This window comes from Hipposideros armiger, unplaced genomic scaffold (assembly GCF_001890085.2).
Source record: "Hipposideros armiger isolate ML-2016 unplaced genomic scaffold, ASM189008v1 scaffold_112, whole genome shotgun sequence".
NCBI lineage: Eukaryota > Metazoa > Chordata > Mammalia > Chiroptera > Hipposideridae > Hipposideros > Hipposideros armiger.
The window spans coordinates 2,183,954-2,204,131 of record NW_017731462.1 but is presented as its reverse complement, the minus strand read 5'-3'; the positions used below and the strand labels follow the sequence as shown (position 1 = coordinate 2,204,131).

General features: G+C 36.2%; 1 protein-coding gene across 3 annotated transcripts in view; it reads left to right on the top strand.

Moving 5' to 3' along the window:
- The window catches only part of BMPR1B (bone morphogenetic protein receptor type 1B), a 408,951-nt gene that overhangs the window by 180,828 nt on the left and 207,945 nt on the right, over window positions 1-20,178 (top strand). For 2 of the 3 annotated variants that reach the window (XM_019647508.1, XM_019647507.1), the window contains exon 2: window positions 2,081-2,182. In XM_019647508.1, the coding sequence (XP_019503053.1) occupies window positions 2,131-2,182 (52 nt within the window). In that variant the 5' untranslated portion in view covers window positions 2,081-2,130. Of the gene's footprint in view, window positions 1-2,080; window positions 2,183-20,178 lie in introns of those variants that run through there. The other variant, XM_019647510.1, reaches the window with a different exon arrangement.

Genomic DNA, 20,178 nt, shown 5'->3' with positions numbered 1-20,178 from the left:
TGGCAGCATAGTTAAGCATTAGAAACTTGTTGCTGAAGGTGCTAACCTAAACATCAGTGCCAGGATACGACTGAGACTTAATAGACTAATTAATTTGTCTACTGCACCCCTGACCTGGGAATTACGTACAATGGGCTATACTTAAGGAATTGGGAGTCTGGTATTCAAAGTGGAGAAATGCAACTTTGTGTGCTTTAGACATCAACATGCAATTAATACTGGGTTCTTTAAGAAAATAGATTTTGAAAATGGAACTTTATTCCATCACATGTTTTGAAAGTAGGATACTGCAAGATTCTGTGTGCCTTTTTTGTTTCAGCTTTCTTCTTATACATTTTATAGCAGTCCTAAACAGAACCCTCACATTATTTGACCCAAATGTGCTGCTGACCTCCAGAGGAGCCCAATTATATAGAATACCACAGTCTCTGTATTAGCTATTCTAATGTTCTCATAACCACAGTAACTCTTAGGAAAAAATAGGAGCTTGAAGCTTGAATGACATTTTTAAAAGTGTTTGCATTATGAATTCCTGGCTGTGGTATTCATGTTTCTTTCAGTAAGAAGATTAGTTTTATTTCCTCCTATATTCTTTTTCTCGCTTCTCCTTCATTTTGGAGACAGTTTAAATATACTTCAAGGGCAGTTAACATTTGACTGCCACTGAATTCATAGCAGTGGATTGAAACTGAATTGAATAAATCTATTCATATTAGTTTGTCAATATATGGGTTCTGCATTTCTTTGGATCTTGTGAACTGGCAGAGATACCAAATAAATGCTTTCCTGTTAGGGTTTTCTTTAGAACAGTTTTAATATTTTGGTAGTTGGTGGATTTGGAAGTGTTCATTAGACCACCAAATGTCTGTTGAGCATATGGTAGGCACCCTTCTAGGCACTGCTGATAAAGTAGTGACCAAGACTGATGGCTCCCAGCTCTGTTGAGGCTTATAGTTCAGCAGCAGAAGCCACACACAAAATGCAGTAGCCCCCCCTTCTCCGAGGTTCCACTTTCCCTGGTTTCAGTTATCCGCGGTCCACGACAGTCCAAAAATATTAAATGGAAAATTCCAGAAATAAATAATTCATAAGTTTTAAATTGTGTGCCTTTCTGAGTAGTGTGATGTGAAGCATCCCTTTGTGCAGAGTATACACACTGTGTACATCACCCACCCTTTAGTCACTTAGGAGCCATTGCAGTTCTCAAGAAGAGAGAGACCACATTCAGATAACTTTTATTCTGGTGTTTTGTTATAATTGTTCTATTTTATTATTAGTTATTGTTAGTCTCTGACTGTGCCTAATTTATAAATTAAAATTGATCATAAGTATGTTTGTATAGGAAAAATCATAACGTGTGCATATCTATACTTATATAGAGAGAGCATTCAGGCATCCACTGTGGGGGAGGCTGTCTTAGAACATATCCCCTGTGGATAACGGGGGATACTATAAAAACAAAGAGTAATATTATAACTCAAGACAAGACTGCTCATTTTTCACACAATGAAATGGGAAAAGGGTAGAGAGTGATTGGAATGTATGTGAGATGATGTATTGCCACAGTATTTAGGGACTAGCTTTCAGAGAGGCTGCTTGAGAGCTGAGAACTAAACGATGAGATGGTAGCCTTTGGGTAGGCGCTATTCTCATTCAGTTACTGGCAGTAACTTCACATGAAGGAATATGCAAGATTTCACAGACTTTTCAGTATAGGCATAATGCATGGACATAGTGGGTGCTCAGAGGATATTAATAGGATGAACAAAATAAATGCAGAGAGTACCAAAAATGCATACACATTTTAAGAAAGGAAAAAACTGTATTAAAATTATAATAATATATACCAATAACAAAAGATGAATACAAGTCATGTGTATACATTTTTTTGTCACCCCCAGTAGATATTGGTATATGATATAAGGGGAAATTACTGTATCTTTCTAAAACTATGTTGCCTCCAATAGTTGAGTGAAATATTGAGGTTTTGTATCCGTTTTTTTTTTGTTGTTGTTGTTAAATGTGAGCCTCACATTGAATTTTTCTATTGTAATTATTTATTATTTCTTTTATTTTATAGGTTTCAGCGTGATCAAGAGAGTGCATGTATCTGAAGTGGATGCACCTTGTATGAATCATCAAAAGGCTTGTATGCTACAAATATCAGCAGTATATTTATCTGGTTGGTATTCTAAATCAAGTCAGATATGCATGATAGAAATTACATGATTGATAGTACGCTTCATAGAAATTAAATGATGGACGTTAAGGGAAAAACCGTAAAATGATTTTGTGTGTTAACTGACATTGAGGCAATTCACCATTTGTCTAACCAGGTCACATAAATGTTAGTTAAGGTGTTAAAGCAGTAATTTGAATTCCTGGGGTGGGGGTGAAGGGAGAGGTACTAGTGAATGCAAGAAGTCAAATGGCATAGAGGCCAAACAGAAAGAGTGACTGTAGACTTTATGTATTGCCTTCAAGTAAATTTTATTTGTACCCATTTTCAAAAGAAAACCTGAGGAACAGGTATGTTTGCAGCCCCTTCACTTTGACAGGTTGGGGGTGTGCAGGGGAAATGGAATTTGGTTATCTCTGAACACTTAGTGTTTGAAAGACAGTCCAAGATCAGTAGCTAGATAAACATAGTTTCCAGTTTAGGCTTTAAAATGTTATCCTTGACCTGTTTCTTCTTGTTTATACATTGGGAACTGGGGTTTTAAAGACAGAAAAAAAGATTTAATTAATTCCCGAACTAAGAAGGGATTTCAGTAAAGATTCATGTTAAATGTTGATTTTGCTCTGAGTCCTTTCTTTGGCTCTTGTCTCTCCTCACTCAGTTTAACTGTGTTCCTCCACATCTATTCTTTCAATTATTATAACCCCATTCCCAGCATCCCTCAGTGCAGATGCTCATCATTTCTCTGTTATACTGTAAGATAACTTCCTAATGTCGTGTCCACTTTCCCCTTTCGAAACTGTCTACCATTTCATCAGCATAAGGGATATCTCATCCTGTCACTCACTCTTTAGTGACCCGCAAAGCCCCCAGGATTGCATCCTGTGGCATATAGATCCCTCATCTTCATCAAATTCTTGCCTTCTATTCTATCCTTGTTAATCGTCACTACCCTTTCAATACCTGTTCTCATAGCCTGTGCATTTTTATACTTCAGTTCATCTGCTTGCTCACTCATTCATGGTTCTGTTTCCTTGCCCTTGCTGGTCCCTGTTTCAGGAATGCCATTCCTACCTCTTGTTTACTTGGGAAATTTGTGTTTATCTTTCATGATTCTACTTAACAAAATAGTTTTTTTTCTGTGATACTTTTCCTGGCAGAGGTAGGTACGTCTACTTCCTTCCTGTCCTCCTGCAATGCCTTGAATGCATCCCTGATTTGATTCATAATATATTTCATGGCTCTCTTACAGTGCTCTGTGAACCCTTTATTATAGATACTACCTTCCTTTTTCCTCTTTATCCCCATGCCTCAGCACATTAATTAATTAGGGATTCAATTGCCATGTGTCGAATGAGTAAATTGATATCTGCTTTGTGTTTAGCACCACGATATTTAGAGTGGAAGAAAAAATTATAAGAATATGATTTAGTTCCTCTCCTTGATAAGGTTGTGATTTTATTCGTTGGACAAGACTTAAACACATGAAATGATTAGAGGACACATGAAAAAGCATAGAATACAAATGAAGTATTTATATTTTAAAAGTTTAAGAGATATATATACACATGTACTCATACAGATACCTATACATGGTGGGTGGAGGAAGGGCAAAGATCAAGTTTAAGTATGAGATGGGTTTCATGAACTAGATAAGTGTTTAATGGGATAGTGAGGCAGTAAATCTTAGTAAACCTTGTATAGGTTTAATGTAAAGACAAATGTTGATCATTTTCATTTGTAAAGGGCTGAAAATCAAATAGGGGAAATCAAAACAATGAATGAAAGTAGAGGTGGATAGTGGGTATGTGTTGGAAAGAGATTAATTCATATGAAGTGAAATCTGCACTGAATAATGATGCCCTAAATGCAATAATTAAATGTAATGATTGAAAATTAGAAGAATCTGATAGTGACAGTAAGGTAAGACTTCTCTTTGGCTGGGTTCTAAACAATAGTTGTAAACTGTATTTATTGGGATGCAAGACGTTATGGCTAGAACACCATTCACCCTCCTGAGGAAACAAAAACAAAACTAGAAATGAAAAAACCAACAAGCCAGATTCATTAGTTTGTAGGTGAACAGTGAAAAAGGGTTTAAGTTGAGTTGGGTATGACTGCCTGATGGAAGAGAAACAATCTTCCTAGGGAGTCAAAAAAGAGAAAACCAGTTGGAGTGTGCAGGAGTTTACCAAACTGAGCAAGTAATTAAGTCTACAAAAGCTGAAATCTATAGCCACAATAGTCAGCTATACATTCCTCATTTGCATATTAGTTCCCTGAGTGCCTAGAAGATTATGCTGACTCCGTCTAGGATATGTGAGACAGAATGAAAACTTAGGGAACTTATAACTCTGTTCGCCTGGAGTCCCGAGGTCCCTAGCTGGTCATTTCCTTTGCACTTTCTATAATCTTTTTAGGTGTTTTCAGCTGCACTAGTGGGAGAAATAGGGAGAAGGACTTATATTCCATCTCAGTCCAGAATTGCTTAGATTTTTTAAAGTCTCTTTTTGGTCCTTAGAATATAGGATTGGAGGATGTTGAATTAACAGCTTTTCAAACATAAGGAGATAGTGATTTTAAGATGCGGTGGATTCTGAGAACTTCAGAAAAGAACTATAATAATAGCTGTGTTTACCATATACCGTCTTTAGAAGCATGTTATAATTTCTACAATACCCTATTTCTGTGACAACCCTATTTTGAAGGGAAACTAGGGCAAAGATGGGTTTTTGAGCTTTGCCCAATACCCCAAACAATCTGATTCCATAATCTGAACTTTTAATCGCTGTGTCACCTCTATCATTTGACAAGTAAAACAACATTTTATGACTCTGACATCCTAAATTGTGAGTCACCGATTTTCAGCAAATGATTAAGGAAATTGATGATGGAACCAGATGCCTAAGAGAATTCTGTATGGGAGCCAAGAAGAACTATAACTACCAATTTAAAATTTTCCCACATTTTTCTCCTTTGCTCTAGAATTAATTTTACAATTTCTATAATTAAGGAGTAACCCAATACTATGAGTTAAAGCTAGGGTAATAACTAAACTCTTCAACGTAAAATTAATAGTTCTTGACAATATGGTGGTCTGTGATATTATTAGGTTGTTATGAAAACTTAAATATTACAATTTGAAAGGCAGCTTGAGTGCCCATTGTACTTGCATATTTGGAAATTTTCCTAGACAAATGCAGTATGAGTTTATGCTTGATTTTGTCAAGTTTGTAAAATTTATAAACTTTGTTACAAAGGAAACTGATAACTAACATTTGATGTCCAACCATAGCTTTGTAATTTTCTCATAATTCCTTGATAGAAGCAATCAGGTAAAGGTGGCATATTACTAACATAATTTTGTAATATGTAGCAAAAAATTCTCAGTTATTTTAAAATTTTTAGGGTTAGTGGTTATATTTTCTGATTTTCATTGGTTGATGTAACTTTTTCCAGATATTACCTAGGAAAATGTCTTGTTTTGGTTTGAGACATTTCTTTTAAAGTCATGTTAGGATACCATTCCTACAATTGAAGGAAGCCAACACTCAAGAAAGTACCTGGCGAATTTCAACAGCATTTTACTTAGTGTGGTCAATACATTAGCATGAATTGTTTGTTTTGAGTCAGGTGCTGTTACAAATTAATCTGATACAACTCCCCTCCCCCCTTTTTTTTGTTTAGGAACTGGGCCAACAATACCAATACATTTGGAGGTTATTATGATAATGATGTAAAAATCAAACATTTATGAAATAACAGAACAAGAATTGTTCAAGATATAATTAAACACTGGATCTGGTTAATTTTTCCATCTGACTTATAAATTCAAGCTTTTGCAATATTGCTTATGGGATTTTCAACATGTCATAGTCCCTGTGGATACAAATTTTTTTATTAAAATTTATTGGGGTGAAAATGATTAGTAAAATTACATAGGTTTCAAGTGTACAATTCTGTAATACATCATCTATATATCACATTGTGTGTTCACCACCCAGAGTCAGTTCTCCTTTCATCACCATATACTTGACCCCCTTTACCCTCATCTACCTACCCTCCCCACTTACCCTCTGGTAACCACTGAACTATTGTCTGTATCTATGAAGTTTTGTATCTGGATAAAAATTTTTATAGTCTTCCTAGAGCTTTAAGTTCTTAAAGATTCTTTTTGTTTTTATCACAATTGTTGAACATGTGAAGAAATAGTGTTTGCTTAGTTGCTATATATATACATATATATATGTATGTGTATATATATATATATATATATATATATATATATATTTATATGTATGTGTACACACACACACACACACACACATACACACACACACTCGGTCAGACAATTAAGTTTGCAAACTTTCCACTGTGTGCTAACACTGTGCGACTATGATATATAGCCTGCCTTAGTATGAGGCTGCTAGATTGCCAGTTAACTTAGATTATTATTCAATTCAGCATTTTTTTTCCTTATTGTCAGCTATGCACTAAGGCCACTGTAACTGTACCAAATTTGTTCTCCTTTATGCTGAATTGAGTATCTTACCAACCTCTGTTACTTCATACTCTGTTGGTCTCCAGAACTCACTGCTAAAGTTCATTCTCACTTTCTCAATCCTCCTCAAGGCTTCCATCCTTGAATGGCGGGTGTTCGACACAGACTTTTAACTGATTTTCCTGTTTCTGGTTTTTCCAACCCCTTGCATAAAGTTGCTCTGAATTTTGAGGCACATCATGTGGATGCATTATAAGGATGTAGTAAATGCTTACTGATTAGTTAGTGATGAGTTCTCAGAGGTAGAATGTCAGATACTTCACTTGACTGTTGGGACTTTTAATGATGAAGCCATATTTCATTTTTTTGTTGTTGTTGTTTGGTGATAAATCCTGTGGATTTCAGCTAGGTTCTTTCTTCACATACCTTCTACATTTCAGTTGTAAAACTTGAACCCTTGCTGTTCTATAGTTGATAAAATAAAGCTGGTTACTTACTTTGAGTGAGTAGACATTTAGTAGTTAAAAATAATAAAGGTAAAAAAGGTTTTCTTTAGAGATAGTTTCTATTTTTAGATGTACAATATATTTAGACAATTAAAAGGGTAAAAATTATTATGAAAGTTAGTAGGTGGTTTGGGCAACATAAACAAATAAAAGAAAGAAAAATTAGAACTTTTGTAGAATTTATTTACATATCTGTGAGATTGTTGCATTGGTAACAATTCATTTTTTGGGAGTTTGTTCTTAATAGGTTGCCCTGTGTTTTCAAGAAGAAAAATAAAATGCTAAGCTTATTCTAGTTGGTTGCTTTTTCATCAGAGTTTCAATGAACTTAAAATTGTTGATGCTGAAAAGTATGCAACAAAAGTTATGTGAACAGTCCTTTACTTCTATTATTTTATGTTTCAAATATCACTCATCCATTTCCAACAGGTGTTTTGCCAGCTGTGCCCAAAACGTTTCGAATGATTTAGAAGCTATTTCCACACTTACCTTGTATTGTGGCTATTTACTGTAAAAGGCGTTCTCTGATTACATACTTCTTTGGCACAGCGAGTGACCAGGAGACAGAAAAGTGAGTCTAATTGGAGGTGTTCCTGTGTGTTGTTACTGCTTCCGATGAAGGCAGATGTGGGAGGACTAGGATTGTTTTGCGTGTAATGCTGGTGCTAGTAAATGGATTTTTCTTTTAATCTTGTATATTTTGGCATGTGTATTTATGTTGTGGCAAGAAAGAATTTAAATGGAGTCAGAATAATTTTATTTTCACAGCTGCTTGAAGATACAATGTAAGAGTTTGCTCAGAAATTTTCAAGCTATGTGGCCTATTAAAATAGAGGAAAAGATCTCATATTTTGCCTCTTTGATGAAGAAGTAAAACATTTGTAAGGTCTCTTCTATCTGTAAAATAACCTGGTTGATGATCGATCATATGACTGATTGGGAACATGTAGGAAATTTTATGAATATATTGCACTCTTTTCAAGGTATTAGACTTTAGAACTTTGGAATATTTATGTTTCATGCTACTGAGATGAAACCATTCTTTGTTTACTAATTGTTAATCAACCAAATAAGTCTGTCTTAATAGACAGTAAATTAAACAAAGCCGTTTCCCATGCCAATAAGTAGGTTTTGCCTTCAGCTATAAATAATCATGGTTGAAACATCTCATTTTCAAACTGTCGTTATATGTAACTGATACCATGTTTGAATGTCATCTTATAGCTGATATCAAATTTAACTATTGCTGTCACTTCACAGCATACCATTATTGGATCGAATTCTAGCCTCAGAGTACAACTTCCAATATAAGCAGGTGTTAAGAAATGTTGCCTTAGCATTGCAGGCATAAGAAACAGTATGTCCATGCAGATAAAATGATCTAATTTGCAACCTTGATAATGTGTTTACATATTATGGACAGAATAAAACTGACTAGGAGCTGGGGAAATATCTAATACATTTTCTCCACTTATATATGGTACTGTATTGTGATCTAAGGCACTGCAATATCCTCAATCATCAAAGCTTCCACTATTAAATTGTGACTTTTCCTATATACTAGAAAATGAGAACCACCAGATTTCTCCGTTCCAAAGAATATGCCAATCTAGGTAACGTAGCGTGATGGTGGGAAGAGCTGGACCTGGAGGTAGCCTGGGTGTGAATTCTCACCCTTCCATTGTCTACTTGTGAAACATTGGATAAGCTGCTTAACTTGTCCATCCCTTCGCGTCTTCACCTCTACAGGAGGATAATAATCATACTTACTACACAGGTTTGTTTGAAGGTTAAATGAATTAATATGCTTTGGACCATACCCTGCACCAAGCAAGTATGGCTTAGCTGTCATCATTCTGACACTTGGCCCTCCAATACCTAACTATAGGTTGAGAAATACTACTGTAGGAGAGTGGGACTTCATACATCATTTCTCATGGTCTTCATTTTAAAGTTAAGGAAACTGGAATTGAATGCCATTAAATGATTTGTTGAAGATTAAATAATCTTAGTGGTAGATTTGGGACTAGAATTTTGGCCTTTTTCAATGTCCTGTGTCTGGTCTGTTTTTATTTCGAGCATTCAAATAATTTTAATAATTATAATTTACATATTTGATTAGAATTTCTCTTTAATTAGGAATTTCACTTAAATAGTTAAAAAGGTGCAAATGTATAGAGTGGAAACTTTTTTTTTTTAATTTTTAACTTTATTGGGAAACAGTGTGTTTTTTCCAGGACCCATCAGCTGCAAGTCAAGTTGTTGTCCTTCAATCTTAGTTTTGGAGGGCACAGCTCACTGGCCCATGTGGGAATCGAACCGGCAACCCTGTTGCTCAGAGCTTGTGCTGTAACCAACTGAGCAACCCGGTTGCCCCAAAAGTGGAAACTTTCTAATATTTATGTATTTCTCAAATCACTTAAAAAAATCTCACTTGGAAAATAATTTGTATGTTTTGTTATAAAAAAATGCTAAAATAAAGACACCAGATTCCTACATGTCTTCAGTCTCTGCCAGGGTCTGAAACTACTTAACGTTCTTTGCTATTACACATGATGGCAGGTTTTAATACATAAGTAAGTTCTTAAAATTAATAATGTATTATTGCTTTGCATTTCTCTGAAGACCAGGGATTCAGTTCACTGCGCTTCCTAAGTAAATATATATGATAATGAAAGGGAAGTAGTTATATTTGTTTAGATAACCTTGTATAATTTCTTTCAAGGGCCTAATGATTTATATTGTAATTTTGGGAAATCTTTGTGGTTCACAATAGGGTATCAGACAGTGAAATGGTGCTATTAGTAGTTCTTGTATAGTTCCAGTGGTGAATTGAGGCTTCCTGACGGCAGAACTCCTAAAGATGCCCTAATTACATGCCCTCAGTGATTTTTTTTTTGTTTTAAATGAACTTTTTGCCTTATTGTAATGCTTCCATAATGTTTATGATGCAACCTGTATACCTGCATTGACTGGAGAGATTGAATGGCTTGGCTGTCTGGGACATGTAATACATTCCAGCCTTTTTCCATGACATCATTATTATAACAGACTTCTTTGAGAATATGAACAGCAGCTGTGCACTTTTGTGAGTTTTACATTATGAACCATAACAACCTTTTCAGGTCTATACAAGTGATAGGGCAGCTTGATGCTTAACAAATGAAGCTGAACTCTGAGCTGTAAAAGTATTAACAGATCTAGTAATGACTTGGGCCCCATGTATGGACCATTTCGTCACACAACAGGGGAAAATGGGGCGACTGTCATTTAGCACATTGGCTAAAATGTTTTTCTTCACCTCTTCCTCAGTATAACTTCAGAGAATCAATGTAGAATTGCAGTTGGTGTCGATAGCTGGAGCATATCTTCAGTTGAGTTTTATTTTGAGACATCATCAGATTTTCTAGCATGTGAGTGTTCCATTTTCCAGCCTTTATATAGAAAAACAAGAATTCTTGTTCCTTGAAGATCAAAAATAAAAATGTTTATTCTTAATATAAAGGTAAGAATCTAATCTCATATGATGTTGGGGAAAGAAATCTCTTGATTAAGTATTAAGATTAGTTATGTGTAAGAAAATAGATATTTCTGTTTCTAATCTGCATAATAGTAAAGCAACAATAAATCATTTTCTCAGAGAAATTTATTTAACTGTTATAGGCCTAGCTGAAAAGTTCTTTATGCACTGTGCCTCATCAGAAATTTCCTCCTTGAATAATAATTTATTAGTGTGACTTGCAGTGACAAACTGTGTGCTTTCCATATGTTTGTTTTCTGTAGTTAAAAAAAAACTAATAACTTTGAAATAATGTCTTTTCCTAGAATATTTAAAGTTCTGCAGAGTATTTTAAATAAGAGAGAGATCAAAACTCCTGGGATGGGGAAACTTTTTATAAGACTATCTTTTATAATTCCCTATTTCATTATAAATATAGACTTAGAATAACAGTGATTCACAAATATTTATGTACAATCCTTGCTAAAAGTAGTGACCATTCCATGGAATATTAGTGAAGGTATTTGTCTCTTATAAATCTCTTAGCAACAATCTCATTTTTTAGATCGTTATTGTCGTCACTACTTTTTTGGAATGGGGATTAGTTGCTTCCTTTAGCAATGTAAGAACACAAACTGTTTATTTTTCTTTTTCCGATTCCTAGTGAAAATGAAAGGAAAATTGTGGCTTTTAAAAATATCAAATCTTGAATTCATCAGGGAATAGTAATTCTAAACTTTTATCAATTTTGCCATTGTTTTCATATATCACTTAGATTAAAGTGAAGGTTTATGGGTGATGCAGCTAATATAGAGAGGAAAAAATGGCTCTTACAGCTTCTTACAGAAGGCACTGGAGCAAATTTAAAATAAGCTACATAAAATTAATTTATTTGTAGTAAGAATTGAACCTGTAGTATGTATTGTTTAGACTAGCCTACTACAATTATGGATGATAAATTACGAATTTACAGTTTTTAGCTTCAATCACTAAATTACTTTAGTCAAGCAACAAAGCCAACATCAAATAAATACAATGTTTTCTTTCAAATGCTATATTTTTAGATTAGAACTCCTAATTGATATCATGATATTTAAAAGGGCAAATTCAGAGGAAGGACCTGAGTTTGGTAGAAAAGATGTGGGGTCATAATCTTTGTATCCTTATGATTAAATTTAGATTGATTATTATCACTCAGAGTTGAGAGATTTAATGGTCTATATATTGAATTAACCTGGAAGAAAATTCTAAACACAACCCTTGTGTGAGCTCCTTTAACAAGTGTTTTTTTTGTTTGTTTGTTTGTTTTTTTAGCTGAGCCATCCTGCCACCTGTTGGCAGCTCAGCGGCTGCTCAGCTCAGGCTGGAACTCGAACCGCTGTTGCTCAGAGCTCAAACTCTTGAGCGAGCTCTTAACCAACTGAGCCACTTGGCTGGCCCACATGTGTTATTTTTTAGTTAAGAACAATTCTAGCTGTAACTACTACTTACAATGCTTATCCCATAGTGAAGGTAGCTTTAACAAACTGGATAAAGTGAGGTTTGCTAGTTCAACGTTGCTTATGAGTATTGGTATCAAATAAGCCCATCTTAAGAGTCACAAGTCTTCCCAGATGCCTGCTTCTTTGAGCTCATTGTGGCTGTCTTTCACATGTGTTACTCTTTTTCCTATTGGATTGTAAGGTCCTTGAAGGCTGAATCATTTCTTTACTTGTACCACAACTGTGATTGGGAGTAGAGTAGATTCAATACACATGCGTCAACTGAAGTAATGTGCTTGCTAGCCAACCAGGAATTTGTAGTCAGGTCACATACCTTTGTGTGAAAGGACCAGCTGGACAAGTAGCCAAGGCTGGAGTAGTAGTGAGATTTAATTTTCTGGCCTGTCTTGGCTCCTTTAGCACCGGTCCTTTTGGCAATTTCATTCTATTCCTGGAAAAGAGTCCTCCTCCAACCAACCTGCACCCTCTCTGGCTATTCGTGGCCTCGGTCCTGATCCACACTTGCCCTAACAGTATTATTTTTCCGGTACTCACAAATTCAGATTATACTGCAGCAAATCCTCGAACAATGCAGTTTCATCCAACGTTGCTTTGGTATAACGTTGATTAGGAAAAAAAAAATCCTGGCTGGGACTACCATCTGTGTGAAGCTTGCAGGTCCTCCCCACTTTTGTGTGGGTTCTCTCCTGGTATTCTGATTTCCTTCCACATCCCAGATTTCTGCGCATGAGGTGAATTGGTGGGTCTCCATTGTCCCAGTGTGAGTGGGTGTGGGTGTGATGTGCCTTGTGGGGGAAGGTCATACCGTCCAGGGTGGGTACCATCTTGCACCCTGAGCTGCTGTGACAGGCTCTTGCTGCCTTAGACTCTGAACTGGAAGAAGTGAGTTGGAAAATAATTATCTTACTTGTTTTTATCAATCTTTCTTAAATGTATGTATAATTCACATTTATTTCAATGTTTAATATTAGAAGCGTTTGGGGTCTTTATTTGAACCTTTGGTGATGTTTTTGTGACCAGAAATATGTGGTAGGAACTCAGCTCTTGTTTGTATCCATTAGCCTATGGTAAAATTCCTTTCCTTTTTGTGTCATTTCACTTATCACAGTTTCTCAGAACCTGTCCATGACACTGAGGTCTCAGTGCACTGTACTACTATACTAGCTGCAATTTATGGTCTGATATTATGCGTTAAGTACATTACATATGCAAATTCATTTAATTCTCACAGTCCTGCAGGACAAGCATTTTATACCCAGGAACACGTAACTTGCTCAGTGACACACACTAGACAGTGTTCATCCAGGACTTTCTGACTCCAAACCTCTGCCCTTCCTAATCGTAGCCTGTTTCCCCCATCAAACTTCTCTAAACTTTTCAAACCCTTCTAAAGTGCCTTTGTCCACATCAAGTGGTATTTTCTACAGTAATGCTACCAGAATCACTCTGAAAGGTCCTGGAAGAACAAGCATGTTGAGAAGCAGGAAGGAGGAATATGGAGGAAAGGCCAGAGGTAGTGCTAGAGAGAGAGCAAGATAAACATTCACAGCTCCCTGAGCCTCTGACCAGAAGTTTTCAGGTTTCCAAGTCAGATACTGTGTTTAAGCACAAAACCAGCATTTCTCCAGAAAACTAAATGTGTAAGTAGGGCTTTTGAGGTATCTAGTCCTTCTCATTCAGATAAAAGCTAAACACAAAGAAACAGGGAAAGAAAAAGGAGTATAAACAGATGTAGCTTTGCAGTTCCTGTCCTTTAGGAGCTCAGGTCCTTGTTTTTTTTTTTTTTTATATTTTGGGGAATTGGGGGAGGGGAACAGACAAGTTGTTGTCCTGTTATTCTTCAGTCTAGTTGTGGAGGATGTCGCTTCACTGGCCCATGTTGGTATTGTGATCATTGCGCTCTTCCCAGGTGAGGCAGATTGGTTGAAGGCCACTGGACGGCCGCTCAAGGTGGCTGCCAGCCACTTACAGTAGCTTACGGCAGCCCGCTGTAGCAGGGGCTGCAGCCTACGCTGTTGCCTTTGACTCACGGCAGCCCAGTTCCAAGTCGAGCTGTCGTTCACCATCTTAGCTGTAGAGGGCGCAGTGTCACTGGCCCTCATGTGGGATCCTAATTGGGGCCCTGCTGCTCAGAGCTGGCCTCCCAAGCCAGCTCTTAACCAACGCGCCACTGAGCCGGCTGCTCTGGTCCTTTTTTAGGAGTTGAAAGGTCCATATAACCTGAGGACCTTCTTAACCAGCCATGTGACCTTGGGCAACTTCTAGAACTCTTTGAGCTTAAATTTTATTACTAGTAAATTGGAGATTGTAATTCCAGAATCCAGGCTGTACAACGGAATCTCCTGGGTTTTTCTCCCAACTTTTACTACTTCTTCTCCTTCTTTCTCCTTCCTCCTTCCTTCTCCCTTCTCCCTTCTCTTTGTTCTCCTCCTCCTCTTTCTCCTTCTTCACTATAGGTGTCTAGGTTTAAGACTAGATTTGCTGAATCACAGCCTCAGCCTGTGCTAGTGTAGGGGTAGGGAGATGAGACTGGAGCGGGAAAGTAGTGAAGACTGCCTTGCTAAGGAGTGTGGGTGTTGATTTGTAGGGAGGCAGTGAATCTTTTTAAGCAGTTTATTGATGTTCTCTGAAAACAGTGAATGAAGGTAGACAAAATTTTTGCTATCAAACAGGTAATTAAACATGTCTTTATTTTCTGAAATGTATAACTTAGATTAAATGTATTTGCCAAAATTGTATTCTGAAAAGTTAAGAGACTCACCTTACTTTTCATAGATGGATTTGTATTTCTAATTTGTTTGCAAATGAAAATTCATTCATTCTTTTTATTTATTCAGGAATGTCGATTGCGTGACTGCCACAAATTCTGTTATTTCCTCAGAAAATCATTTAATCTTACTGAACTGCTACCCACATGTGGAATTGAAATAGGTTATTTTGAATCAGGCAAAGAAGACTAGTTATCTTAAGGTCTTTGAATAGGAAAGAAATGCACTAATTTTCTCTGCCTCTCATTAATGCATTCCTCTTACATATTAACATTTAAAGATAACTGTAATTTTTAAACATCTCAATTATATTAACCTTTTAAAAGAAAAACATTTGGTTTCGTTATCATGTGCAGAAGAATGTGCCACAGAGTACACAGAATCACTTTTGCAGGTTTTTTGGGTCTAGTCTCCAATTCCTGCTTGTGTGTGTGTTTGGAACAGGTTTCATTTCTTTTCCAGAAATCATATCATGGGGAACAAACAAATCTCATTTAGACTTTGGTTTTAGTATTTGCCATCGAATTCCTGTCATCGTTGCTATTAAAGTATTGGTTGGGATTCTCTTTATGTAACATATTTTTACAGTGAGCTGGAGGCATCCATCTGAAGTTAGTTCAGCTTGTGCTAGCAGGCAATAGAAATGAGTACCTGCTGTGGGCTTGAGGTTAATTTTTTTTTTTTAAGAGCCGGAGATCACAAGGGTAAACCTACTCAGATTTATAAAATTTTTACTGACTTGATTGATACTTAGAGGTTCAAGACAGGATGGTTTTGTAGAAAGTAAAGCAGTCTGGGATGTGTAATCATGTTTCCAGGAGGCTTACAAATTGCCAGACCTTCACCTTCACAAGTTCCTTATGGAAATTTCTTAACCAAGACTCCGTTTTCTCATCTACATACTGGCTGTATTAATTCCTATCTAATGGAGTTACTGAGGATAAAATGACTTCTGAAAAATAAGTATCAGACTTAATACTAGTCTTAATAAATGTTATTTTCCTCAAAGAAAGTGTTCCAGCCTCTGTTTAGGAGCATGAATGAGTATATCACATGTGCGTATCATGAAGCCACGAAGTCTGGTATGTCCGATTGGTTTTTATGAAGATTTTATATTTTAAGAGCAGTTTTAGGTTCTCAGCAAAATTGAAGGGAAGGTACAGAGATTAAGTGTGCCCCCCCCCCACACACACGTAAGCATTGTGGCCTCCCCCGTTATCGGCAATCCCACCAGAGTGGTACATGTGTTACAGTTGGTCAACCTACCTTGATAGACACATTATTATCCCCCAGCATCCATAGTTAACATTACTGTGTACTCTTGATGTTGTGTGTTCTATGGATTTGGACAAATGTATAATAACATGTACCTATCATTATGGTATCATACAGAGTATTGCCACTACCCTAAAAGTTCTCCATGCTCTACCTGCTTACCCCCTCCTTTTCACCCCCTCAAATGCCTGGCAGCCACTCTTTTTACTATTTCCATAGGTTTGCTTTTTCCAGGAAATCATATAGTTGGAATTATGCAGTTATGTAGCCTGTTCAGTTTGGCTTCTTTTATGTAGTAATATTCATTTAAGTTTCCTTCATTTTATGACTTGAGAGCTGATTTCTTTTTATTGATGAATAATATTCCATTGTCTGAATATACTACAGTTCTGTTTATTTAGTTCTGAAGGATGTCTTGATTGCTTGTATAATGTTTTATACTCTTATTTAATTCATTTTTCCTAGTCATTTGAGAGGGATTTAAGTAGTACAAATGTTAAGTGTAATACATACTATCAATTATATTTTAATTTAAAATCATTGTTCTTATGTTTTTCTGAATGTTACTCAGGGAATTACAATATTGCAAATGCAAAATGCAAATGCAAAAATGAAACCACATTGTAAAAAATAAACTCCATGTAATCCAGAAAACTTAATTGCATTCTCATCCCACCCTTATTCAATATTCTTTGCTTCCCCATTATTATAGGCTGTACCACTTTGTATTTGTTAAGAGTTTTCTATTTCCAGAATATTTTTACATCCATCAATTAATTCCATCTATGACAACTCGAATGACAACTCTATTTTAAGCACTTTTGCATGTGGTTTAGACCCCCGCCATTCCTGTCGTCTCTCTGATGCTGAGTTTTCAGTTCTCTTTGCTGCTTCTTTAATTTTTCTGTCCTCAAAAAGAAGGAACGTCTTACATTTTTGTCCTTGTAATATACCATTGATAAGGTCAGCTCTGTGAAATAGTGCTATATGCACTATGCTTTTCAGGACCATCCAGTGCATTTTTCGACCATCCAGAGCAGCGGTTCTCAACCTGTGGGTCGCGACCCCTTTGGGGGTCGAATGACCCTTTCACAGGGGTCGCCTAAGACCATTGGAAAACAAAAAGATATTTACATTACGATTCACAACAGTAGCAAAATTACAATTATAGAGTAGCAACAAAAATAATTTTATGGTTGGGGGTCATCACAACATGAGGAACTGTATTAAGGGGTCGCAGCATTAGGAAGGTTGAAAACCACTGATCCAGAGCATGGAAATCAGGTGGGAGATGAACTAAGATGAACTAAGGGCTTTTATCCTTTTTCTTCATTTTTTTCTCTGATCAAAGCATAGTGGTTTACTCCTTGGATACCAGAGCTAATCTTTCAGATTTTGACTAGATAAACTATGCTGCTTTGGCTAAATTATTAAACTTCCCATCTATACAATGCAGACCATGACTGCTGCTACCTATGGCTGCTCAGACTGTGCACTGCACAACCCCAGGAACTCTATTCACATGGATTTCATGAGTGGAATGCATGGCCTCCTGTGCAGGATTGTTATGAGAATTACATGAGCTCATAAAGAAAGTAGTTTAGCATAATGATAAAGAGTATGGACTTGCGGGACCAAGCTCCTCGGATTCTAACTTAGCCCTTGCACTTCCTAGTTGTATGATCTTGGGCAAATCACGTGCCTCACTTTCTTTATTTTTAAAATGGAAACAACAGTGCCTACCCCATAGAGATATTTTGAAGATCCAATGTGTTAATATTTATAAAGCACATAGAGTAGTTTCTGGCAGATGCTGAACACCCAATAAGTGTTAGCTATTGTTCTCATTGTATGAAAATCATTTACCGTGCTGTTGCTGTTCTTTGATTCGTAGTTCTTGTTATTATCATTATGTAGGACCTACTGTGCACATTCATGGTCCTTCTCCACTAGGGCTTTCCTAACCCTCTTATGCTTCAGTTATAGTTCCTTCTTTAGATTTCCAGACTGCAGGGATTCTAGTTGGTATGTGATTTAGCTTGGAATTTATGCTACTTTATAATATGCATATTTCTCTCTGTTGTTAAAGTAGGCGATACCTGAAGGTCAGGACCCTGATCTGTACCTTTAAGGTGGCCTGGATTTTTTAAAGTGTTCTGCCTTCTCTGTGACCGGTGTTAGCGGAAGATGACTCAGTGTCTGCCCTCTGCTCTGAAGGCAGGTGCTCTCCTCAGAACCTGAGGCTTGACAGCCAGAAAAAAACAACAGGATGGTATATACTCATGATCTCTCCTTATAAGGATTTTATAATCCCTTTGATTATATAAGAGTAGCATACAAAACAGGGAACAGTTGAAAATGTAATTCAATTGTAGGATGTATAGCCAGGCTAACGGACATCAGTAGGAGAATAGAAGGGAGCCATGTCTATAAGGGCTGGCTCCCTTAGTGAGAAGAGGCTTCCTGTGGGGTGTAAATTAAACAGGGTTGTATGTGAATAGATAAAGCTGGAGTGTGCCTTCCCGCCATGCTGATAATGTCAGTGCTTGTATTAAAACTAATAGTTGATCCTATGTTAATCCTAAGAACACATACTAACACAGGATGCTATGCTGGACATGGTTCTTAGTGCTTCATACATATTAACACAGTTAATTCTTACAATAAATATATGAGGCAGGAATTGCTATTTTTCCCATTTTAAAACTTAGCAATTTGATGTTGCCAATAGATTTTTATTTAGTTGTGATGATGGTTATAAGTTTTACTGTATTTCACAAGTTCACAATAAAATGAAAGGCTTTGTAATTCCTCAAGAACCAACATTTTGAAATTATGTTGCATCGTATTTTCTTTAACCATGCCTTGTCATCTGTCTTTTTAAATTGAATTTCTTTTTGATGATATCCCCCTTCACATAAAGACATAATATAATTATCAACAACAACACAAAAGACTTTCATGTTTTGGAATGTGGGATAGCTTATTTTGTAATTTTATAACTTCATTTATAATTTAGGTCAGCACATCAAATTTTAATGCTTCCTGATTTGTCTAATTTAAAACAACTGGTAAGACTCATCTCCAGAGAAAAAGAACAGAATGTTGAGTTTACAAAATATTTATGGTGGTAGAATTCTAGATTTAATTTCTGGTTACTTGAGTACCAGTAACAGACTAGAATTTGCTTTTAACAACTTTGATAAACCTAGTGTGCTCTTGTCAAACTTTATAATATAAACCATGGATCATTGGCATATCCCATCAGTTATTTTTGGAAGGCTTTTGGTAGAAAAAAATAGACTTTGATTTTTATTTTATTGTTTAAAGGAAAAAAAATAATTGAAATTAATTTATCTTTTTTTTCACTCTTCAGAAAAACTGTCTGAATTTCAATTTGATTTGTTTGTAAACATATCTTTTTTCTAATGAGATTTAGGCTGTATTTCTTGTGACATCAAAGAAAATTGTTTAGTTTTTTACAGGCATAGAAATTATTTAAGAGATGGTTAAAGATGAACAGAGTTGATTGTGATAAAAAGTTCTTCAAGTTGTAGATTACTCTGTTGAGGCACACAGCATTCAATGATTACTATTGGTTTATTCATTTGCCAAAATAACAGATAATCAATAGGGCAAGTATTGTTGAGTCCTCTAATTGGGGCCATATTTTATGTGGGTATTTACCTATCTGTCTTTCTTCTCATTCACAGATCTTGCTGTGGATTAGCATTTACAATCCTATGTTTGAGCATGGCTATGAAACTTGATGCCTCACCTAGGAGGCCTACCTTCCAGGGCGGTATATGAGGTGTGATTATAAAGTGTGAGACTGGCTTCCACTTGATAGACATACTGTGCTCATGGAGTCTGCCTCTGTTGGATGTTTTTTTCATTTTGCAGTGTGTGTGTGTGTGTGTGTGTGTGTGTGTGTGTGTGTGTGTGTGT